General features: G+C 40.4%; 1 protein-coding gene across 5 annotated transcripts in view; it reads left to right on the plus strand.

Moving 5' to 3' along the window:
• The window catches only part of GATA1 (GATA binding protein 1), a 28,876-nt gene extending 12,479 nt beyond the window's left edge, over positions 1 to 16,397 (plus strand). For 2 of the 5 annotated variants that reach the window (XM_039324444.1, XM_039324442.1), the window contains exons 2-6: positions 7,845 to 8,045; positions 9,278 to 9,670; positions 11,191 to 11,336; positions 13,750 to 13,875; positions 14,268 to 16,397. In XM_039324444.1, coding sequence (XP_039180378.1) covers positions 7,883 to 8,045; positions 9,278 to 9,670; positions 11,191 to 11,336; positions 13,750 to 13,875; positions 14,268 to 14,582 — 1,143 coding nt within the window. In that variant the 5' untranslated portion in view covers positions 7,845 to 7,882 and the 3' untranslated portion in view covers positions 14,583 to 16,397. The other 3 variants (XM_039324443.1, XM_039324446.1, XM_039324445.1) reach the window with 3 other exon arrangements.
• Positions 16,398 to 26,131: the final 9,734 nt, after the last annotated feature.

Below are 26,131 nucleotides of genomic sequence, written 5' to 3' on the forward strand. Positions count from 1 at the left end.
CTTGACTTACAACAGTTCGTTTAGTGGCCGTTCGAATTTACAACGGCACTGAATACAGTGATTTATGACCGTTTCTCACACTTACAACTATTGCAGCATTCAAATGGTCACGTGATCGGAATTCAGATGCTTGGCAATTGACTCCTATTTATGATAGTTGCAGTGTCCTGAGGTCATGTGATCACCTTTTGTAATGTTCTGATAAGCAAAGTCAATGGGGAAACCAGATTCACGTAACAACTGTGTTACTAACTTAACAATTGCAGCGATTCACTTAACAACGGTGGCAAAGAAGTCTGTAAAAATGAGGCAAAACTACCTTAAATGTCTCACTTAGCAACATAAATTTGGGGCTCAACTGTGTCATAAGTCAAGGACTACCTGTAGTGTGAACTTTGGAGGTGTCTAGTTGGTTTGACAATCTACCTTCAGTGATCTGTATTCTTCACATTTTTAATGTCTGCATTTGGAACCAGCTGAAGTTTTTAGTTATTTTATAGAGTAAACATTCTGCATATTATGTATGTTATGATAATCTATGTGACAGTGGTTTGATTTGTTTCTCTGGAGAGAGTACAATGGGAGTACCAAAGAAAGACTTGCAAAGATATTGGTGGCCACAGCTTCTCAATGAGCAATGAGGAGTCTAGGACAGGGGTAGGCAACCTTGGCTCTTTTATGACTCGTGGACTTCAACTCCCAGAATTCCTGAGCTGGCTCAGGAATTCTGGGAGTTGAAGCCCACGAGTCATAAAAGAGCCAAAGTTGCCTACCTCTGGTCTAGGAGCATAGCAGACAACAAAGGAACAACACTCTCTAACCTCAAATTAGCTTATTTTCCAGGCCCTTCATGATTTACAAAAGCTACTTTGAACTTCAGGCACACACTTCCATTGCTTTACGTTCTCCATTGCCATCCTCACTTTCTTCTGATCTTCAAAAGCAAGGTGATGTTTGGACCCATGTAGGCTCATGCTTTGCAAACCTTAATTCCCCAAGATGTCAAACCCCCCTGACAGGAATACAAAAGCCCTAGGTTCAGAAGTCTTCATCAACATGAAGAAAGGTTTGCAGGGAGCAGGATTAACACAAACATTATGACCCCTCTCTCCTTGAGCCTTAGCTAAACTTAATTACTGAACACCTGCTACAGCAGAAAAGTAAAGCAAAAGAGATTTTGATTATCAGGATTATTTTTTACTTTTATTTATTTATATCCTGCCTCTATTATTTTTACAAATAACTCAAGGTGGCGAACATGTCCAACCCTCCTTCCTCCTCCTATTTTCTCCACAACCACATAGATCTCTTTATTTTGGGTTGTTGTTGGGAATTTTCAAATGAAACACAAAGCTCAAGTTTGTTGTTTTTGACACCAGATTAAAAAGATTTCTATAATTTGACACTTCTGTGGAGGGAGGCAGCTAGTGCTTGTGCTTAAAATGGTTGGAGACTAAGCATCAGGTTTAGACATTGCCTTAAAATGAAGGTGAAATGAGACTTTGACCATGAAGTTTCTCTACCTTATTCAGCAAAATTTCCCTACCTTATTCAGCATCTTTTCTACCTTCCCTAATCTTCCAGGGCTTCCCCACCACTGTATTCCTATTCTCTCTTCCCAGAAAACATCTATTAAAAATGTTATAGTTGAACAATGTGAACTTGAGAGTACTCTAATGAGATCATCAGACCATCTGTCTTGATACTGCAGCAATCTGTCAGATTATCTGTATGAACTTATTATTACTGTCAGAATTTTATTCATGATCTTCTTTTGTTTGAGGTTGGGGCCAATGTCACCTACTAGATAAATAAAATGAACATAGCAGAGCCATTCATAATATGTTTCTTCTGAATATTTAGAGATTATAATTCTTAGAATTCCCAGCCAGCATTCAGAGAACACCAGAGTTGGGGGCAGATTGACAAGCTAGTGTCCTCCAGATATTTTGAACTGCAGGTACCATAACCCTTGACATTTATCATGATGGTTGGATTGATGGGAATCGTCATTCAAACATCTAAAAGAAAATCAGGTGTCTAACCCTGACTGGAGAAAATTTTGTTCATTATGGATAATAGGATCTTGATTAATGAATATTCATGGCTTCAATATTCCACTAACAGACTTGAAGAAAGGAACGGGCCACAGGTTTGTGATTCTGTGTGGACTGGGTTATAGCATGTTGCCTGAACCAGACCATCATGCTAGGTTTTGGTATATTTTAACTATTTGAAAGTAACCGGTTCAAGTAAGGACTTGCAGGAACCCAGCCCATGTATCATACCCCAGATGGCAAATTAGGTTTGACTGGTGGAAGCAGATTTATAATTTTGGTATGATATCTAGATATTGTTTATAGATGCATATTTTTAGTAAATGTATTTGTGTCATATTTATATGAAAGGTAACACTGGATTATTAACATTTACAAAAATTTTGGGATTTTTTTCCCACATAAGGCAAATTATAATAAAACATTGTTCTGAGCATTCCTTGGCTATTTGGGAAGCCTATTAGTATATATATTAAAGAAGTTCAGGAGATTATGCAAAGGCCTCATCATTTGAAGGAAATATTTTTACCTGGAACTCATTAATTTTACTTTGATGGGTGAAGCAGTATCTACTTGTCTGACAAAAGACAGGTTTAAAATAGGAGTAGGGAAATACCTGCCACAATGGAAGGGGGGAGGCAGGTTTGGACCTAAAGATGAGCAGAACCACCCTTCTGTTATTTCAGAAGGACCAGGTGGTGTTTTCCCAGAAAGGCAATTACCTCACTTGAGGAATTTCCTCTACGTAACTCCTCTACGTAACTCCACTCAGCTATTTCCTCTACGTAACTCCACTCAGCACTTTAGGTTTTCTTTTGCATTTCTCTCTCTAGCTTCCTCACAACAGTACTAAATTAGACCAAAGGCAAGATGAAGTTAGGCTGAGGGTTGCTTGTGGTCCTTAGCTGCAAAGTGTCTGTTCTGGTTTAAGAGAAACAGATGGAACTTCTTAAGTCGATCTTTGTCTAATCTGCTTAGCATTGTGAATGGCCCAGTGCTACAGGAAGTTCAGAAGCAAAATAGGAAAAAAAAACCAGCTGACAATTCTGCTTATATGCTGGCCATATCCAATTCCTCTGACATTAGGTTTTACCCCTACACAGGAAGCTATCAAAGATAAGCTTGCTTATATACAAGTGGGTGCTTATGTTTTATTTAATTTATACCACCAAATGCTTAACCATTTCTGGGCAATGTATAATAAAACCAAGCAAAATAATAATAGCATAATTATGAAAAAGAAAAAAAAAAGAACTGATGGTGGATCCGGACTAACTATAACCGCACCCAATTGACAGGGGGCCCAAGTGCCCCAGCCCAAGGCCTTGAACAGCAGGTCTTCAAGGTTTTCTGAAATGCCAGCAGGATGGGAGCCACGGCGATATCAGAGGGAATCTCAGTTTACTTGCTCTGGTTTTGTTACTTGATTTCAAATAGACATCTTCAGGTTGGCGTTTTTGAGAATAACTCCCATCTTCCCCAAACAGATGTTAGCTAATACAGTGGTTCTCAACCTTTTTAATGCCGCGACCCCCAACCGGTTGTAAGTCGAGGACTACTCAACTGGTCGTAAGTCGAGGACTACTCAACTGGTGCAGCACCGTTTGCAGAATGGGACTTTTGGCGGGCTCAGCAGGGCAGAGATAGCCTGGACAATTCCTATTGGCTTTTGAAAGCCAATAGCATTAGACTCTGTTCAAGAGAGTTTATTCTATTGGCTTTCAAAAGCCAATAGAATAAAAGGGAGTAGCACAGCTAAGGAAAAGGGGAAAAAAATGGCGGACTGCGTTGTTTGGCGACCCCCGTGAAATGGTCGTTCGACCCCAAATGGGGTCCCAACCCACAGGTTGAGAACCACTGAGCTAATACATCTGAAGAGCATGAAGTTGTGGGAAGACTGGTTTAAATTTATGTGTGTGCCACTTATCTGTCTGAAGATCAAGGAAGGATGGCAACCTCAGGATACAAACAAATAAAACTGATAAAAGCGAGAGTTTCTCTCTGTGTGTGAGCTTGCAGTAATGAAAGCTTGCTAGGGATTCCCCTTATTACATATAAGCCTACATGTCAGATTAGACCTGGAGAACCCCAATTCAAAAATCCCATTTAGCCAAAAGGTTTACTGAATGAATTCCAGTCCTGTCCATTCCTCTTCCACAGTGAGAAGAGAATCCAAGAAGTCCTTTATAGGTCCCCAGAGGTGGAAAGAGGGAAGAAATGAATCAGAAAAGAACAACCCCACTTGTTCCAAATTCAGAGGAAGTTGGTTTAGTTCATGCTTGATTTCAAAAGCTTCCTTTGGTACCCCCTCCTTGAGCACATTGCAGAGATGGGAGGGTAAGGCCTGCATGCAGACCCAATTGCCATCCAAGGATTCTGGAAGGGTGGAGAAGGGAAAATATTATTTTATGAATGAGTTACAAGAATATTCTGGCCAAGTTGTGGCATAGCAGTATGGGGGAGTAGATGGGACTATTGGTTCTCAAAGAAGAGTGGAACATTAGAACCACTACTGATGGTCCCCAGAAGAGAAAACCGGGAAAATATTGTCTTTATTATTGCAAGATGTGATGACAAGTCTTTTTGGCTCTATTAACTTAGAGAGTTAAGTTAATAACTTAACTCAAGTTAAGTTAATATGTTAACTCAAAGAGACATGAAAATTTCTGGGTTCTTTCAACTTTGGACCAGCTTTCATGTGACTGGTGCTCCCTGCTAGAAAAAAGCATGTTTAAATCTATAATATGCCTGATTGATCCTCATTTAAAACCCTGCCATATTCTCATTATCAACATTATTCTTAGCATCCCTAAGGGCTGGAACAACAGAAATTCAGAAGTCTTTGCATTTTCTCTGTTCTGATTGGAGTCTGACAATTTTTATGTTTGTTTTGGGGCTTGGCTGGGGTAATAAAATTTAATAACTTGGAGAATATTAAATCTGATAAGTAAAGTAGCATTCTCCAAAGAACCTATCTGGGAAGCCCTTTTTTTATCTCAAAGTTGTCTATGAAGTGATTTAATCTTAGGGGCCCAATGTCACTTTGCATATGCTAAATATGGATAGAAACTTGCCTTGTTAAGTAATGTATTGGTATAAAATGAAAGTGGTTTCACCATGCTGGTTCTCTGGTCTGGTCTTCTCCTTGAAATGCTAGTTTTCTGTATGGAAATGTTTTTTTTTTCTTTTCAGGAAAAAAATATTCAAGTGTGTGAGGTTCCAAGTGCAGTCTCTCACACCAGCCCAGAGTGAGGCTTAACATATCATCAAGAGATCAGTAAAGGCTTGCTCATACAGCTTGTTTAAGTTAGAATGAAACTTGTTCATTGTAGGTTGAGCAAGTCGGATTGAATTCAGTTATTACAATGACTTAGGGCTGTTTCCCCCTTTGTCGCTAACTATGGGACAAAGCATATCCTGGCTGATAACATTTTTTCTACCATGCCCCTAAGATGCTACCTACCAGGGGCAATCTCAGTTCCTCTGAAAGGAAACCAGGCAACTGCGGTGACTGAGGCCAGAGGAGAGACTGGAATTGGGAACAGGCCCAATAGAGTTTTCTGCTGATTCTGGGATGAATAAACAGTATTTCCAATCATTACAGGAAAGCCCCTTAGCATGTTAAGTGAACCTCAGCCAATTGTGACTTAGTTAATAAAAATTGGGCTAAGAATGAGCTGTGAAATCCAACAAAAGCATGTTTCAGGAAATTCTGTCTCAGTTCCATTATGAGTAAAAAAATCATTGAGGACTAGGTGGATCGTGTTTAAGGCAAAAGGTGGGTGTTTCTGATCTGCATGATTGCATTACCATCATTGCTGTTTTATCAAAACAAAATTCTTAAGGAAGAGTGGGCAGAGACAAGAGGCTGACATCTATCTATCTGTCTGTCTATCTATCTATCTATCTATCTATCTATCTATCTATCTATCTATCTATCTATCTATCTATCTATCTATCTATCAAATTTATACAGGTGCCCATCTTATTGAAAGCAACTCTATGTGATACACCAGAAGTCTTCTTATGAAATTCATGACTAAACGGGGATTTTTGAACAGGGGTTCCCCAATGTCTGACACATTGCCTTTCTCCATTATGTTCAGTGTAGTAAGGGGAGTCCCTTAGTAAATTTTCATTACTGCATGCATGGATACACATGGACCTACAATGCTAGCACAGAAAAGCACACTTTGGGGGAGGAATATAATCAGATGTGTAAATTGATATCTGAGAAGAAAGCACGGTCTAAAATGAGTTATCAGTTCTGAGAAAGAGATCAGAGAGTAAGATAGAGAGTAGTAATTCTGATGCCTCCATTTCTTAATTTCAGACTAGTTTTAGACCAGGAATAATGTTGCTAGAAGACAACTGCACACATACAATGCAGGCATAGGTATGTCCAGTTGATGATACATAAATATGGAAAGTATATTTCTACCCTGAGGTACCCATGATATACAGTACTTACCATTTATCATCCAGTCTTTTGAAAGAAGAATTGTTAATCCACCAGAGCAATGCTACTGTCTCCTCTGTTTTGTTTTATGCAGGCAGGATACTGTATTGTTCTATGGAAAGGGGATTTTTTAAACATCATTTCAGCTGATCAGTGGAATAATCCAAAAAAGAGAAATACTGGGTACTTTTTTCTTTTTTAATCAATGCTTGCATCTTTAACTACTTCAAAAAGGCCTGGCCAGTTCAAAATTTGACTGTCACATCTTATGCCTATGATATTCCACAATCACCAAGAGAAAGTAAGAATCACGCAAATTATTGTCTGCAATTTCAGCATATAAATTGAAATTATTTATCACAACAGATATAAAATTATGAGAATAAAGAAAAGATTAATGAGAAATTATAGAGACTAGAACAAAAAAAATAATTTGAGAAAATAATAATATTATTAATTTCTCAAATTATTTTTTTCAAATACAGAAAGGGTTTTGATAAAGTAGAATGGAAGCTTATCAAGAATACAAATTAGTTCACTTGGCTGATTAGTTTGTTGAAATATAAGCAAACTCTATAAAGAATAATGGGAAATTTAAAACACAGTTCAGGAACAATAACAATAAGCTGGAATATGCCTGGAGGACAGAGAAGGATGACAAGGATGGTGAGAAGTTAGAGTATGAGAGAAGTGTGAAAAAAAGTTGTAGATGATAGTACACTTTTCTTCCTCACAGGGTAGAAAGAGAGAGAGAGAGACTGGGTTGCTAATAAATATTATATTAGTACATTTTCTGGAATGGGATGTTGCAACAATGAATCTGTGATTAGACTGACAGAATGCACCAAGTGCAGCTGATTCATACATTATAGCCTGTAAATTGTGCCATCTGAGGAGACATTTTGAAAACCCTTTATCTTGAAAATTCCACATTACCCAAGGAAATGAAGATATTTCAGGAAAAATTAATCTTTACATACTTTATGCTTTGCAAGTTTGATAGGGCAATTTAAAATTAAAATCCCTGAAAATTCCATGTTTCATAAGTGAAGATATAGATCCCAGAGTTCCAATTCCTGTCATCCCTCTAAGCAAGTGTTTCTCAGCCTTGGCAACTTCAAGAAGTGTGGACTTCAGCTTCCAGAATTCCCCAAGCCAGCATGGATGGCTGGGGAATTCTGGGAATTGAAATCCACACCAGTTAAAGTTGCCAAGGCTGAGATACACTGCTCTAAGTACTAGATCCTGAAATAATACTTGATTGCAACAATAGTATTGTTTTACCTAGTATTTTCTGTTTTGTTTGACAGCCTTTTTTTTTAATGTAGGCTTTATCGTGTGCAGAAAAAAGTTCTAAGACAAGACAATGGATTACTCCAATCAGGATTCTGCCCCACAATACATAGAGACTTCTCATTTGCAAGGAAATGACGATTCAGACCTTTTCTTTACGAGTCCTGAGGGAGTTGATTCCAACTCTGTGCCCACATATTTCTCTCGTATGCCTGAATCCTACAGACACTCCCCAGGTAGGTATGAATGTAGCAATTGGAAGAGGTTAGGCTTTGCTCCACTGAGGCCATGGATGCTGTCATTTTTGGAAACTGATCTGTTTTTAAAGACAGGCTTGGACCCCTCAATTTTGTCTGCAGCTTTTCCCCAATTTAAAGTCATACAGAGACTTACACTAAAACCAGTGATGGTTGATGGTGATCATTGTAGCCTAACACACTGGAGGATATCATATTAGAAAATACTCTTCTTTTTAATCACAGGTGGTTGTGCAAATCAATTGTGTTGGCAAAATTGCTCACTAAATTCTCAACTTTTTTTTTGCTGTGGCTTTCTATGCTACAAGATAGATGTGAGCCCCAGCATTAAAAATGAATTCAGAGTCAAGCACTGGTAATCCTTGGCTTAGATTTAATTCTCTGTGTATCAGCTTCCCTTTTTATCATAACATTTTTGCTCTTCTACACAGTCTCAGCACTGTTAAGAAATTCTGGCTGCTTGGCTAATATTACCTAAGTTCACACGCTATGTTCAGTTTAGTGAGTTGTATAAACACAGCCATTGTGGCTTATAAACCAGAGTTTGTGGCTAAGTATGCTGTGTATAGCCAGAAAATCTAATTTATTCAACAAGCCACATTTAAAAAGATTGTGGTTTAACTTTATGTGTAAATCCTACCTGCTATTGATGCGTTTTCCTGCCACAGGTTTTTCCAGACTTTACTAACTGTTAAAACTTCATCATACTGAATCTAAGAACCTGGAATTCTAGTATAAAGAATTTTAGACTCAATAAAATACCATAGAAATGCACACATACATATGTACATGCATACACATTTGTGTGTGTGTGTGTGTGTGTGTAAACCATGCTTTCATTTCCTGTACTGAAATCTATCAAGCTTTTCTTCAGATGCAATCAAAAGCAGGCATATTTGTTGCTTATAAAGTGAAACCATGTGTAGCACCTTATCTACTAGATCAGTGTTTCCCAAACTTGACAATTTTAAGGCATGTGGACTTCAACTCCCATTGCTGGCTGTGGAATTCTGGGAGTTGAAGTCCTCATGCCTTAAAATTGTCAAGTTTGGGAAACACTGTACTAGATCTTTCATTAAGTAGTGCATTTTTCCGTAGTCTGCATGCATGCACATGAATCATGCTCACTTTAGTGTTGTTATTTCTTCCATATCACCACTACCACCACCATCATCATCATCATCACAATTACTACTACATCTCTACAACAGTGCGACAGTTATACCCTCTTCTCAATGGTTTGCAATGGGGGGACAGCCATCCCTACAGCACAGCAGCTTGGGTCTCCAGTGCCTCTGGGAAAACCCACACTGGACTTCCTGTCTATACTTCTGCCACGTCCTCCTACCAGACTCTGCATGCACCAGCCTCTCCCAGGGACCTTTCCCCTGATGGCAAGAGCAGTCCCAGATATCTGGAGATGTTGAAGACAGAACGGATCAGCCCCACTCATGCTGAACTGCTGCCTTTGGGGACCCCAACTGGCCCAGCCCTAAGTCCTTACACTATGGGACAGGAGTATGGATATTTTCCGATGCCTGGAAGCCCCTTGACAGCTGGATATTCCCCCAAACTCCGCGGGACAACGCAGCTCTCCCCCAGTGGTGAGATCTTCTGTTGGATATCTTAAATGTTATAAAATAACTGCAGGTTTGGAATACCAGAGAACCCTAATCACAGGCTTACCTTGTGCTAAAAATCTGTGTTGTATCCACAGCATTAACATAAGAGGAAGAAACTGGAGTGCATTTTTTTTTGCTGCTATTGACATGCATTTTAATTTAAAAAAAAAATTATTCTGAGTTTCCAACATCAGCAAATCAGGCTAGGCAGCAATTTGGATTTGATTCGAAAAAGATGCTTTGAAGCCGCTGAGACATGAATATAACACCTATCTGCAACATCTTAAAATTGGTCTTGAAAAATAGCTGCGGTGCATCGGCCTATAAGATGAGCCAGGTCCAAGTTGCAGCTCAGGGAGGCATGCAGAGTTGATCAAATCTGACCCACAAAGGGGAGAGCCACCGTTTTGGAAAAAGCAGCATCACAAATAACAGTGTTTGATTTGCATCTGGGAAACATGAATTTAAGTCCGTGCTCCCCTAAGGTTCAGTCTTGGCTTGGGCTCAGTCTACCTTTTAAGACTGTTGGGAGGATAGAGTGAATTTAGTGTAGCAGCTATGCAGTCATGTGGAAGAAACATGGCTAGGGAAGACAGGGTTAGCCCAAACTAATTAATTCCTACTTACTTTACTTCATGCCTCTAATTAAAAATAAGAGCATGCTCTCCAGAGCCAAATCTAAGGGGCAGAAATGAATTTACCCTAAGGTCAGACTAACCTTTATGCTGGAAACATCCCCAAGCTATTTAATACAAGCATGTAAATACTCTTCCATCCTGTTATCTTTTTAAAGAATTGCATACTTGTTTCTCTAATAAGAACAGACCAGTGTGGGAAACACGAAATTCTACCCAAATATAATTGCCTAGTGTCACCAATTGTTACATTATATAATGAGATAAAATACACATTTCCCAGCCTTAATCTTGATTTGGTTTTTGAAAGAGACAGCTCTTAAACCATGACTACCTCCATGATCCTAGGAAAAGATCCAATTGTTTAACGGATTTGCAGAAAGTTGCTACCTTCATAACCTTGTGCACATCAATCTTTTGGTTGTGATTTCTCCCACCTGGAATCTCATGAGGCCAGACCTTTCTTGTTCTACTATAGTAGAGGTGCTTCATGAATATCACAACCTTAAGAGCAAATGCCACTCCAGAGAAGGTCCATCTGCAGCTAAATGGAAGATGATGTCTGTCAACTGCAGCAGGAATGAAAGCTTTTGAAGGCTCTCATGATAGGATAGGTCTCTACAGCAGAGATAATCTGACAGGTTTTCTGGTCCTGAGTTGTTGAAGCCTTGTATATCAAAAGCAGAATCTTAAGCAAAAGATTCACCTATCAGTTTATTGTCCTCTCCCAAACTGTCCTCCAACACAACATTCTTGTTTCAACAAGAATGACAATCTTTCCTAGAAACGAAAAATCATATTGTATCCTCCCACTTGAACTATCATGTTATCTTCTCCTTGAATGTCTGTTTCCACCTCTTTCGGCAGAGGCACGTGAGTGTGTGAACTGTGGAGCCACAGCCACCCCACTGTGGAGAAGGGATGGGACTGGTCACTATCTTTGCAATGCTTGTGGGCTCTATCACAAGATGAATGGCCAGAATCGGCCCCTCATTCGACCCAAGAAACGCCTGGTAAGTCAACATTCACCCTCCAGCAAGTGGATCCTGGTCACCTTCTTAAGAATTCCATCTCAACAGTGCAACTCTCTGCTTATTTAAACAGTGTCATATTTTTTTTTAAAGATGCTCTTTTAAATACAGTAGATGGTTGCAACAAAACTTGGTACCCTCAGACCAAGCTAAAAATGGTTGCCCAGCCATCCTCAGCTCAGAATAAATGTCTGCTTGAAAAGGAAAGTCTTCTGGTCTCAAAAGTGAAGCATCCCCCTTTTACAGGACGGTGTGCTCGTGTGCTGGGAACCATAGGAAAGATGTGGCTACTGTCCGCCACATGTCCCTTTCACCTTTCATCATGATGGGACCTTGAGCAAACCCTTTCTTGATGCTCTTACAAGGTGGGCAGGTGATAGCTAAAGTCCTCTGATACCACATTGCAAAGGCTTTATAGGTAATAATAACCAGCTTATGAATTGGATTTGGAAGTTCTTTGACAACTAGTACAGAATTGGGTTTTCAAATACTAGTTGAGAAATATACTTTACCAGAATCTACCGTGAATTTCCTGTATGGATTAAAGAACCACCATGTGGCCTACTTGGGACTTTGGCTTCAACCGGTAGAAATCTCTGTAGGTATTTAGATTTTTTTTTAAAAAATTAAATATTCTGAGTTCATTGTTGAAAGGGTGTTCTGTAGTTTCCATGATCTGCCATGTTTGTTTGTTTTTTTCCAAATCAACTGAACAAAATCTCAATAACTATTCTTGGGGAAATACCTTATATCAGCCTTGCTGAGAACAATCACAAAGTTAGACTTATGCCTTTCTTTGGAAGGGGAAAGGCATTATAGACATTGCTGGCTTTCTTCCCAATAACATATATGTAAATGACTGAACCTAATTGTACTATTAGCTTCTCCTTGAGATCGTAGCTAGGCATAAGAGAGCTTCCCTTCCACCCAATTCTTACTGCCCTGCTGTATTATTAGAAATTAAGACTTTTAGCACAAAGGACGTTGTCACTTTTCTCATCTCGTTAGGAATCTGTGGGTTTAAAAACCTGACTTCTAACAGCAAGTCATGGATAGTTTGGGGACAAATAAATCAGGAAGTGAGACAAGAACTTTATTATCTCTATTACAAAGGAACAGAACAGGAACAGGAAACTTCTGACCTCAGCAGATACAATAAAGTTCAGTGTCATTTAGTGGCTAGACAATAGAATGGCCAGTCGCTTGATTTCATAGACATGTGCAAATATATTTATTTATTTATTCAATTCTATAGCCACCCATCTCAATCAAGGACTCTGGGTGGTTTACAATTTGAAAATATACATATTGCCATTGTTTGTGGCTAATTCCCTGGTTAAGCTTACTGTATCTCTTTATTAACAGAATTCAGATTGTACTATTAATTACAGCAACTGAGACAGTAATTAAAATTGGGGAGGGGAGGGGATCTGACCACCCATTACATCTCAGCTGTTTTGATTTGTTGGGTACCTAGGCAACTGACTAGATTCCCCCGGCAATAGTTTTGATATAAAATATATTTCAAGCTTTTAGATTTTACTATTTGAAACTTCGGAGTAAGGGGGGAAAAAAATGAAGTCAGAGAGAGCCATCAAAAGAAAAAAAAAAGAACATGTACATGTTCTTTCAGTATTTATAACAATTGCTCGTTTCAGAGGCAAAATATTAAAACATAATAATTAAACCCATTAGACGTTAACATAAATTCTTTGAGGGAGATGGGTGGTTGAGAAGTGTCAAATATAAATAAATATAAATAAATAAATATATTTTCATGAAAAATCCTATATTTTTAAAAAAATAATAAAGAGAAAAGTGACATTATTTAAAATTATTTAATTTTCTTTCAAATATCTTTAATATCTAGCAAATAATTTTGATTTCATGGACCCCTGAGATAGTCTTGGGGCCACATTTTAAGAAATGTTGCTCTAAGGCAGTGATGGCGAACCTTTTAGAGACCGAGTGCCCAAACTGCAACCCAAAACCCACTTATGTATCGTTGGGTGCCGGGTGGGCATGGCCCATTGGGTGGGTGTGGCTGTAGTGGTAATGGCAGACTGGGTGGGACTAAAAAGTTCAATCAATCAATTCCCACTTTGCGAGATCTTTTTTTTTCCTGCGAGAAGTTGAAATTGATTGATTGATTGAACCTTTTTTTTTTTTGCACACGGCGGTGGAGGCCTAAAGCGAAAAGGTTTTATAAAACCCAGCTGAAGCCTAGGGCCTCGGGCGAGGTTGCGTGTGCCCACAGAGAGGGCTCTGTATGCTACCTGTGGCATGCCTGCCATAGGTTCGCCACCACGGCTCTAAGGAAACCCAATGGGCCCTGGTATCATTTCCAAACTTAATAATGTGAGTATCTATTTCTCTTCCTTGTTCCATGATGCAGATTGTCAGCAAGCGAGCTGGAACCCAGTGCAGTAATTGCCAAACAACTACCACAACTCTTTGGCGCCGCAACATGAATGGAGAACCTGTATGCAATGCCTGTGGCCTCTATTACAAACTGCACAATGTAAGACAATAGGAAAAGAGTGGAGGAGAGTATATGTATATGAAAAAGGGGTGCTTGAGTGGGTGAGTGGGAGTTGGTTGCTTCCAGGAATATATTGGAGAAGTTCCCACATGTTTAGTGGCACTTAATATGTATAAGCCATCTTTGAATAGCTCGGGGAAAAGATCTGGGCATTATTGTCCTTATATGTCATGTAGGTCCACACTGTTTTGCTCATACCATCAACCATTTAGCAGACAAGAGGCATGCCCTTGGATTTATGCCGACAGAATAACATCATAATGTAATTGTATTATTTTAAATATATTACAATGATGTAATACCTCTCAATAGTATCCCCAGAAGAAATTTCCTCTGAGATCCTAATCTCACCTTCATCATTTCTCTGACAGGTGAATCGCCCCTTAGCAATGCGGAAGGATGGGATCCAAACACGGAACCGCAAGGTCTCCTCCGCCAAATCCAAAAAGCGCAAAGGAAATTCTGGGGAAGCCACCATGCCTGCAAACCCACCTTTGGAGATGATGCCCTCTCCCTTGTTGGGGGAAGAAGCTGCTGCCCTCTATCCTCTCAACCCCATGATGCTACCAGGACACCTGCTCCCCTTTGGAGCCAATCCTCACTTTCTAGCATCTCCAGCAAGTTTTCCTCCACAGGCTTCCCCAGCCCCACATGGTTCCCCAGGGATGGTCTCTGCTCTGGGGTAAACAGCTTTGTAGCCTGTGCACGCACACGCACACTTTTATGCAGGGAGACTTTGGGAACCTATGTAGGGAGAAGAGACTCCTAAACAAGGGTAGCCTTTTGGCACAGCTCTATTAGCAGTTTGGGCCCCTTGAAAATGGCCCCTGTGGGTGAGAACTGAGATTTTCCCCCAGATTACCAGAGCAGACAGAAAGTCACAGTGGGTAAGTCATAGAAATGGGGGAAGAGCTGGTGATAAAGGGGCAAAACTGTTTTCTGTGAAGGGATCCTTTTGAAGGGCCAGCATGAAATGTGGAAAGCTTCCTCTGGGGAGAAAATAATTGCTGACTATACAAAAAACAACGAGGGAAAAAGTTAGGCTCACATTCTGGTTCCCAGGATCAATACTTTTACGTGTGAAAGTTGATTTGTTTGTTTCTCAATCCAGAAAGTCCTCAAAATTTTGCCATTTTATTATTCCCCCCTCATCAACTGTTTATGCCAATTAGAATGCAGACTGATGTAAGGTAATGATGCTCTAATAATCCAACTTGCTACCCCCATCTGTAAATAACTAGCTCCATGACTATTTTCTTTTCTATCCACTCTGCAAGATATGCATTGTAACCCAGATGAGTATTTCTGACCCTAGAAACAATCTGAACCTGCTTCTCCTTACAACTAAATATTCCTTGACGCATGTCATTTGTGAGAGCACTGTGAGTGTGAGTGGATATTTTACCCTGACTGCGTGGCTACAGATCTGTCCCAACAATTTCTCCACCACCAGCTCTGTGATACTTTCCATATGTGACAAATCTTGGACATTGTAGGAAGACCATTTTGAAGGAACATTCTCCCAAAGATTAAATCCTAGTTGTCCTCGCAATTTTACTTCCAAGGACTCCCTTCTCAAATGCACATTTTGTGCATCAGCAGTGCGTTTTGTCACTTCCTGGTTTGAAATAGGGCTCCACTTTAAAACTGCTTATTCAGCAATAGTTCTGAACCAAGAAATGGACTGGTGATCTTTTTGTGACCTTTTTTTAAAGGCCCTTCAATAATATGTTGAATATATGAAGAAGGAAGCATTTCTTAAGAGTTTAAACATAACTAATCTGAATAATACTTCTTATTCTCTTTCTAGCCCATTTCCTACCAATGGGAAAAGTGTGCTTTTTTTGTGAATAGAAAACTCACTTAGATAAACCAGACCAAAGTTTACTAAGATTATTTGCAAGAATCCTAATTCCCAACAGTTAGCTGGCAATTATATGATCCCCTCAAATTCTTCCATAGGTTATTTTATTTTATTTTATCTTTCTTTCTTTTTCTTTCTTTCTTTCTTTCTTTCTTTCTTTCTTTCTTTCTTTCTTTCTTTCTTTCTTTCTTTCTTTTCTTTCTTTCTTTCTTTCTTTCTCTTCTGCCTACTCTATCATCCTTTTCTTATCATACCAGCCTATTTACAAACACATCTGCCCAATCTAATTATATTCTTCCCTTTATGAGTTATTTTTACTGTACTCTCACCTCTGAAACTTTGCAATGAGTAAAGAAAAAGAGAGGATAGATCATGTTCCAGCTGAGATATTTACAGGATCTGCCTTTTTTTACTCCAATCTCTTTGCCAGGCTTACATATTTGCTAGGTTTATATATTTCTATGAACTTTCCCCTTCTACAATATGTTAACAACATATGGACAAGGTTGAAATGCATTTTCTGCAGAGGCAACTTCAGCACGGCATGAAGCAAGTTCCCCCAAAGAATGACAGTTTTTGCTTAAGTGTCTTTGAAAATTATTTGCACCATTAAATGTACATTTTAAATGAAATCTCATGGGGAAATGGGAAGTACTTTTTTTCTTTCTCTGTCTTCTCTGTGATGCAAAAGGAATGCTATCCCATGATATTCTCATAGCAGAAAATTGAGTACATGACAATCTCCTTGGGCAAGTTTTATGGGGGCTGGTTGAAATGCTAGTTGACACACCCTGATTTGCAGTAGGTGATAATGTTATTAGCAAGATAAATTGATTTGGGTAGGTGGGAAAACATGCCCTGCTGCTTATTTTGGGGTTACTCAGCCTATGACTCTTAAGGTGAATGATCTTTCCTGAGCACTAAGCACAGAGAGCAAATGCAGAGAAATATTCTCCAGACTGTGCTTGATGGATCTCAGTTGGCATATGGTAGGTCTAAAATAAAAGATAAGAAACCCAGCAATGAATCCAGCAAATACAGCTATTGGAGCAAGGATCAAATCCAGGTATCTTTCCCCATGGAATCCCCCAGAACTCAGGTTTAATTCTTTAATTCAGAGGGAGACACAGTTCAAAGTTCAATGCTATTGAATATAATCATACTTAAAAGTGTGATCCACACTGAACTTACTAACATGCATCAGAACACTGATTTCTTCTGCATCTTCCTCCCACACCTTCTGTTATACATGCAGTCCTTGACTTATGACCATAAGTGAGCCCCAATTTCTGATGCTAAGCAAGACAGTTGTTAAGGAACTTTTGTCCCATTTTATGACCTTTTTTGCCACAGTTGTTAAGTGAATTACTACAGGGTTAAGTTAGTAACACAGTTGTTAAATGAATCTGGTTTCCCCATTGACTTTGCTTGTCAGAAGGTCGCAAAAGGTAATCATATGACCCAAGACACCGCAACCATCATAAATATGAATCAGTTGTCAAGCATCTGAATTTTGATCACATGACCATGGAGATGCTGCAATTGTCATAAGTGTGAAAAATGGTCATAAGTCACTTTTTCCAGTGCCATTGTAAGGTCGAGCAGTCACTAAATGAACTGTTGTAAGTTAAGGACTATCTGTATTTCACAGACCCACTGTGGGACTGAATGTAAATTCTCAACACAAAAGTCATTTAATTTCCCCCTTAAACCAAATGACCTTGAGACTAGGAATGGAATCTGGGAGGTGTTCAGGGACTGAATTTTTCAGTACCTGGATTTGTGCATGAAGTTGCCAGGGCCAAGCCTGATTTAAAGGAGACTTTAGTTTTTATACTATGGTACGCTGCAGGCACAACTAATAAAAAGTTCAGCTCTATAGCAGAATCTGACCTCATGTGAATTTGCAAAAGCTAAGCAGGGTTGTACCTGGTTAGGGCTTGGATGGGAGGCCTCTCTCCATATGTCTTAAAAAAGGGGAAAAAAGAACAAGAATCTAACTGCTTTGATTTGCTTATACTACATAAAGTTCTCTCAAATAAAAAAAGTACTTGCCAGAATGTCTGAGTTAATAGCTTAAAAAATAACCTTGTTGTTACTCTTTTCTTAATGTTGCTTATTAATCTGTGCTCAGACAGACTTGCTCCTTGGGTTGTTTCTGATTTTGTTTGCTACTTGAAATCTTTGAGAGATTTCTTCAGGGATTTCCCCCCCCCCCCAATTTCCTAGTCTAGCTTATATCCTTGCAATTCCTTCTATCCAAGTAACAATCATCCATCCTGCCTAGTTTTTTGACAGTTAGGGAGCTGTCACTTAGCTGGGGCAGAGTTGGCTTGCAAGAGTAGTTGGGCCATCTCCTTCTACTTTACTTCTTCAAGAAAGCGCCACTTAATTGTCTGCGGAGGCGGAAATCCAGCAACTTTACTTGATTGTTGATTCTCATCTTGTGTCAATTGTGAGATGATTTCCTTAAGCTGTAACTAAAATCTAGGAGAATCCCTCCAAAGCCAGCCCTAGACTCTCTTGAAGCATGGGTGGTGAAGAGTCTTATCGCGCAACATTGCTGCTTCTCCTTTTCCCATGTGCTTCAATAGAGCCATCAAAGGAGGCTGTGGGGATTTTATCTTGCCCATCAAGTCACCATGAGATCATCGCTTGTTCCCCACACAATCCTCTCCTTTTGGGATAAAGGGCTGGCAGAGCTAGTGGGAACAAAGTTTCCAGGGTTGCAAAAGAGAGAGAAGGATGTAGCTGGGCGGGCATTCCTCTCCCTCTCCCTGTCCTCCCTCCCATCCATACATAAGCTTCATTCACCCATCCAGCAAAAGTTCATGGCTGTGTTATACTGCCTTACAAAGGCAGATCTAGAACCAAAGGAAGTTAATTAGCGGGAGAAGCCAAAACATTTGAAAGCACAAATCCATGATCTTACATGCTAATCATAATTCGGTCCAGTTCTGATATTAGTGCCTTGCTTACTTGGCATCCATATCAGAATTGTATACTGGTGGTTCTTAAATGAACTTTGTTTTAATGTCGGCTTTTGAAACTCTTTTAAGAATACTTTACTTAACATTGTTTTTAGTTTTCATTTTATACAGCCATTCTGGGTTCCTTCAGAAGAAAGAGCATTAATAATAATATTATGAAAAATAGCAATAATTAGATAATGATGAGGATAATAATAATGATGATGAAAATGATATACTGCCAAAGGCAGCCCTGAATACTTAGATTTTTGCATTCTTCCCATCACCAGGAGTTAGAGGTGGGTGTCACATTTTTTAAAAAAATTGCTCAGGCTTCCATGGTTAAATGGGAACTTTATCAAAATTTAATCTGGACTTTGATCCCCACATTATCTGTGCAAGCTTTGGGCTGTCTTTGCAACAATGCTCCTATTTGCCTGTGGGGGCAAAGCACTGGAAGAATTCATCTGGGCTTTATTTTGCCTCCGTAAGCCCTCAGAAGGCAGTTTGAAACAGGCAGATTAATGTGTAATTAATATATAGGTGGCATGTCTTGCCCAGCTCTAATATCCATGTCCATATAAAGTGCTATTGGAGTTATTGGAATGACAAATACAGGTAGACCTCACTTAACAACTGCCCTGCTTAGTGACTATTCAAAGTTATGAGGCTGCTGAAAAAATAACTATTACAAGTCTTCTCACTTATGGCCATCACAGCATCCCCCAGTCATGATTAACATTCAGGTATTTTGAAAATGGCACCTATTTATGAGTTACAACAACCCACAGTCATATGACCATCATTTACATGCTTCACAACTGGCTTCCAACAAGCGGAGTCAATAGAGAAGCAAATTTATTTATTTATGAGACTTATATACCGCTTTAAATGCAAGCATTCTCTAAGCGGTGTACACCAGTATATATATATATATATATATATATATATATATATATATATATATATATATATATACATTGCCCCCAACAATCTGGGTCCTCGTTTTACCTACTTCGGAAGGATGGAAGGCTGAGTCAACCTTGAGCGGGTGAGATTTGAACCGCTGACCTGCTGAACACAGTCAGCTAAAGTGGCCTGCAGTACTACACTCTAACTGCTGCGCCACCTCGGCTCTCAAAATTGTCATTACATGATGTCCCACTTAATGAGCTGTGGTGCCTTGCTTAATGATTGAATGGGAAGCGACATCATAAGTCACCTGATGTTTCATTTGATGGCAGAGTTGCTGGTCCCAACTGTGGCTGCTACAGGAAGACTACCTGTAAACTCTAGTAAACAAATAAAAAAAATAAGTTATTAATACAAGAAAGTTGAACAAATTTGCACATATCATTTTAAGAGATTACAGTTAGGCAAAGTTCCAGATTTGCTATTCTAATTATGTGCTATCAAGTCAGTGCTGACTCTTAGAGACTACAAGATTTTTTCCTTCATGTTTTTCACTAATGCAGCCATTGCTGCTGTAATTGAACCTTGCTGCTGGCCATCATTCTTTCTACCTTTCCCATCATCAAAGCCTTCTCCAAAGACCAAGTGTTGTTCCCAAAACTGGGTCTTAGCTTGGTGTTGAAGCCAATTAATCACACCAAACCCCAGCTGTGGAAAAACAGACTTTTATTTTGGTACCAAGGAATAAAAGTGACCTCGGCTTTGAAAGCTACCAAGGCCCCAAGTTTACAGTTTTACAGCAGTTTTTATAATCAAAGGTGATTTTCATACACCTCTCTGCCCTCTCAACACAACCCTTTTCCCTCCCCCCCATAATACATGCATAACATATAATATTGATTGGTTACCTGGATTGCAGCCCCCTAAAGCCTTCTCGCTTGCTATGCAAAATAGCTAAATGTCACACCACCTTAGGTCACGGGAATCTTGCAAAGCTTCTAGTTTCCTGTGCCAGCTATGTGGTTTTAACATTTTGTGTAAATGAAGCTCAGCATCCTGGTTAAACTTGTGAATCTGTCTCACTTCATTGTCCCTGCAGGCCCCCCCCCCCTGCAGCCCTGTCACCCACTGCAGCCCCCCTAACATTGCTCAACTGTTAGCAAGCTTGTGCTGCAAAACCTTCAGTGATCAGAAAGGAAAAAAGCTGTTAAAGAAAAGTTTAAGAATAAATGTTTCTTCTCAGAATTCATCTTCCTCACTCCCATGTCCATCACAACCACACCTGGGTCCTACCTCCTTTCATCTGACCCTTCACAAGGTCTTTGTATAATCTGTCCAAATAATTAGTCCCTAATTATTTGACAATTTGAGCCTGGTCATTTGTATCTTGAGTAAGAATTCTGGCTTGATTTCTTCAGTGACCCGTTTGTTTATTTTCTTGGCTATCCACAATATTCTCAGGAATTTTTTTCCCAACATCATTCATTGTTTTAGAAGGTAGAAAAAATAATGATCATAATAAGTTAGCTGAAAATAATAATAAAAATATACATGAAAGGTCTTCAGTTAGGGGGGAAACTGCCATTTATAGATACAGGATAATTGTATCTTGGATTCTGAAACTATAGCTAATTACAACTGGATAAGAGTCACTGGTATGTTATGGCTTGCAAATTTTATGTTGCATCAATAGAAATATATATATTAGGGGAAGGAATTGTTCTGTTGCATCCAGTAGTTGGACCCATCTTAAATGGCCTGTCAAGTCCTGAGAAGGAATGAAAGAAACTGAAAAAACAGGTGTAGAAGTCAGCAGTCTAGATCAGGGCTTTTCAACCTTTTCACTCACTGTACCACTTTTAGGATGCAATATCCGAGTACCACCAGTTGCCTAGCAAGGTGTCAAAAACTTCATGACCCCCCCCAAAAAAGGAAAAAAGTGATAAAAGTACAGGTAGTTCTCGACTTACAACAGTTCACTTAGTGACTGTTCAAAGTTACAATGGCACTGAAAAAAGTGCCCCCCAAGGCACAGCCGAGCAAGACACCTGCCTGCCCACCCGGCGGTGCTCTTCCTCCTGTCCGAGGTTTTCATTGTTGTGAGCATTTCTGTTGAGGATTGGCAGCGGGGGTGGGGTAGTGGGTGTTTGGTTTTTATTCCTCCCCCCCCCGTCTGCTGGGTGGTTGCAGCAGGTTTTGGTCACTTCACATGACCCTGGGACATTGTGACTGTCATAAATATGAATCAGTTGCCAAGCATCTGAATGTAAATCACAAGACTCCGGAGATGCTGCAATATTTCAGGTGATCGGCGCTTCTTCTGGGCTCAACAGAAACGCCAGGATCAGTGCTGCTTTCCAGCTGATTGGTGCTTCTTCAGGGCTCAGCAGAAGCACCAGGATCAGCACCGAGCTAAGCTGGAGCCTGGCGCTGATCCTGGTGCTTCCACTGAGCCGACAGTCCCGAAGAAGCGTGATCAGCTGGAAAGCGGCACTGATCCTGGCACTTCCGCTGAGCCGTGACAGCTCTGCAGCTCCAGCGGTATCTCACTGAGGCTTGTGCGGTGCTGCCACCAGTTCAGCTCATTCCCCTCCCCTGCTACCACTTTTCTAGGATGGTCGCGTACCACCTGCAAGGTGCCAATGTACCATAGGTGGTACCCATACCACTGGTTGAAAAGCCCTGGTCTAGATGATTTGGGGCTGGGATTTTGGGGGCATATTTTAAGCCTTCAGAACGGAAGATATTTATTATTAATTTTTTTCATGCTTTTATCTTATACAACTGACGGCAGCATTCTAATGGTCCTTCTAAATCCAGCAGCATCAGTGGAAAATTGATGGTATGGTTAAAAAAAAAAAAAAAAAGGTGAGATAGCAGCTGCAAAATCAAAGCCTTGCTTTCTTTAAAGCAGTGGTTCTCAACCTTTCTAATGCCGCGACCCCATAATTCAGTTCCCCATGTTGTGGTGACCCCCAACCAGTTATACATCACTGGGTGCCAGAGGCGTGGCCAAAGAAAAGGGGAAAAAAATGGCGGACAGCCTTGTTTGGCGACCCCCGTGAAATGGTTGTTCGACCCCAAATGGGGTCCCGACCCACAGGTTGAGAACCACTGCTTTAAAGAAATGTTCATGCATGACTTATGTGGAAAAGGACACAACCCATGTACGTTAAACTGGGGCAGGGCTTTGACTGCAGCTGCCATCTTGACTTTTTCCATTAAAATATTGCTATAAAATTTACATCCCACACTGTTTTATTTCAATAACATAGTGTTTATCCAATGCTCATCTTCTTGGAGGAATCACTCCGAAGGCAACTCTATCTTCCAATTTTATGATTCTATGACAGACATGTCAAACACAAGGCCCGGGGGCCGGATGCGGCCCGCAAAATGGTTTCATGCAGCCCGCGAAGCCATCCTGGAAACAGTGAGGGAACGGCCCCCGCTGCCTTGGCCCTGGCCCAGGCCGGCCGGGAGCCAATGTACAATTTTGTGGTAACCATCTATGCTGAAACGTATTCAGTCTTAGCTCCACAAGGCTGTCTGGAAACAGTGAGGAACCAGCCCCTGCTGTGTCGGCCCCACCCCATGGGTGCATGCTGGGGAGGTGTCACCCTTTGTGAGGAATGAAGAAATGGACCATGCCTTGGTGCTTGCCCCGGTCCCACCCTCTTCTGCCAGAGACTATCAGATCTATCCCACTCCTGCCCAGGCCCCACAGGCACCCTTGACGCGAACAATGTAGAGCTGGCCACACCCACCCAGTAGGCCATACCCAATTCCATCCACGCCTACCCAGTAGGCCATACCCAACTCCATCCACGCCTACCCAGTAGGCCGCACCCACCCTGGCCACACCCACTCAGCCCCCTGAGGGCAACCGCAATGCTGATGCGGCCCTCAATGAAATTGAGTTTGACATCCCTGTTCTATGATATATATCAAACTCCAGTTCTAATCTGATGGAAGATGAGCTGACTTCCTTTGTCATTCTTCACTGCAATTTGGCCTTCTCACCTGTTCTCTCAGCCTACCACCCAATTCATAGGTCTGCCTTATTTTTAAAACATATGAGACTTGCTCAGAATCAGCTATCACAACCTAGGTCTAATCTTGTCACCTCTCCTCCTTCCACAATAGGCCATAGCAATCTGTATCAGCTTGTCTGTGTTCATTCACATCAAGTTTTCCAAATGCCAGCATATTATTCTCAAGGAGTAAAGTATTTCACTTCTGCACCATCTGCAGGTACTATGAAGGTGAGGAAAAGGAATGACATGGGCTCTCCTTTCCTTGAACAAAGATATAACTTTCTAATGTTAGAAGCAAAATTATGGGTTTGAATTTAAGCCAGGTCCTCCTAGAACACACAGGGCAAGTTACTTGAAGCAGAGGCTGATATCTGCCTTGATACTCGGAGCTTGGTTGTTTGCTTGCAGATATTGATAACATAAAGTGCAGTACAACTCTATAGGCTACAGTAGGGGTCTTCACACTTGGCCCTTTTATGACTTGTGGACTTCAACTCCCAGAATTCCTCAGCCAGGCACACTGGCAAGTTTGAGGACCCCTGGGCTACAGAATCACAGATTTGAGGTGCTTACCTTTATAGGAAAAGCAAATCCTTTTGCTCCTCCCAGGGGTAGAGCCTGCCTTCTATGAATTATTGGGAACTGCAATTAGCTGGATGCCCCAAAACAGGTGTTTTGTTGGTTAGGTACACTGAATTTGTGGGGGTTTTCCACTCATTTACTATATCAACTGCCTTCCTGTTTAATTAACATTGTGGTTGGAGGTGGCAGTCAGAAGGAAGGGAGAGAAGGGATCTTTTGATTATTAATAGGTGTGATAGCTGGTATTTATCTGAATGGATTTACAACCTTTAACCAACTTTATCCTCTGTGTGTAAAGGGTGTCCATATCCAGAATGGAAGTAGAAGAGCAGGCAGAGCTGGGGAGCAGTGTTAAAAATGTCATCAGATTAGAGTCCTTGGATTGCCACAAGAGATCCAAATTCTCTCTCTCTCTCTCTCTCTCTTTCTCTCTCTCTCTCTCTCTCTCTCTCTCTCTCTCTCTCTCACACACACACACACACACACACACACACGAATTCTGTTGATCTTTATGTAGCACCATTTTAGTGTGCTGACCGTTAATTGACTAGATTCCTGTATAAAGGCTTCAATAAATTATTATGCTGCAACCAATACAAATTGATTCTTTGTGCCTGGATGAGATTTTAATGGTTTTGAGATGTCTGCCAAATTCTTATTAGTTTCATCCAAGTGTCAAACTTGACTAAAAGGCTCAAGTCATTTTTTGTTTTGTGGCCTGGGATTTCCTGGGGCCAGGCATGGCCAAGATTGGTGTGTGATCTGGCTAGAAGGCATCATGGAAGCTTTTACTTTTTAACAGTACAGTTTCATAATTTCTAATACTAATGTAAGTTAAAAGTACCCCAATTTGTAGGCCGGCAGGAAAGGCTCAGCCATTTGTCCGAAATGGTAGGGTTTCCTGCCTGAGCAGGGGGTTGTACTAGATGACCTCCAAGGTCCCTTCTAACATTATTATTATTATTATTATTATTATTATTATTATTATTATTATTATTATTATTATATTATTATTATTATTATTATCTTGGGACTCTGTACAAACCACCCCATCTATACAGCCGTTTCATTGGTTCTTGTCTAATTCATCTGGGTTTTTTGTCTATTAACATTTATACTATAATAAAAGTAATGTTGGGCTAAATTATTTTGGTGTTTTATGTTTTATTGGGCAAATAATCAAGGGAGATGAATGGGAGAGTTTAATCATTGAAGCCTCAGTCTAGCTATGTGGAAAGGGTGGATAATTACAGTATAGGAAACATATAAGAGAGTATCTGTAGCTCAGAGCTGAACTGCGGAGTTCTTGGTACTCTCTGAGCTTGGTTATTTCCTTGCAGATATTTCATTACCCAACTAGCTAAAATCTTCAGTGCGACTAAGTATGGCGTTGGTTGCCTATTTATACGTAATAGCTTGCCCTGCAGCAAAGGGATGCTCAATGGTTGCGTTCCACCTCTAGTCGTAACTTTCCTATTCAACAACTTCCTAGGGTAGTTTCTAAAGTCATAACCTGAGCACATGTTCAGAGCATCCAAAGTGTGTGTCCACGGCCAAAAGTTAGGCAGCCAGACTGAACCGTCTTGAAGGCTGTTACAAATATTGCACGGCTTCTCAATTAAACCCTAAATCATAATCGAGCCGGAGGGGAGGAAAAGCGACAGACATTGAGAAAAACAAAAAGGGGACGCCAATGCAGAAACCTGTACGCCACCACCTCCTTAACCCGTTCTCCATCCCTGCCCCAAAGACAATTGGATTCGCCCAATCCCCTCCTGTCATCTTCACCGACCAACCGCTCTCCAACAACCCCGCCCAATCGTTCGCGCCAGTTGGTTCACCCACCCCGAACGGAATGGTCTCGCCCAGTT

This window comes from Crotalus tigris, unplaced genomic scaffold (genome assembly GCF_016545835.1).
Source record: "Crotalus tigris isolate CLP2741 ecotype Arizona unplaced genomic scaffold, ASM1654583v1 scf7180000024301.445443, whole genome shotgun sequence".
Classification (NCBI taxonomy): Eukaryota; Metazoa; Chordata; class Lepidosauria; order Squamata; family Viperidae; genus Crotalus; species Crotalus tigris.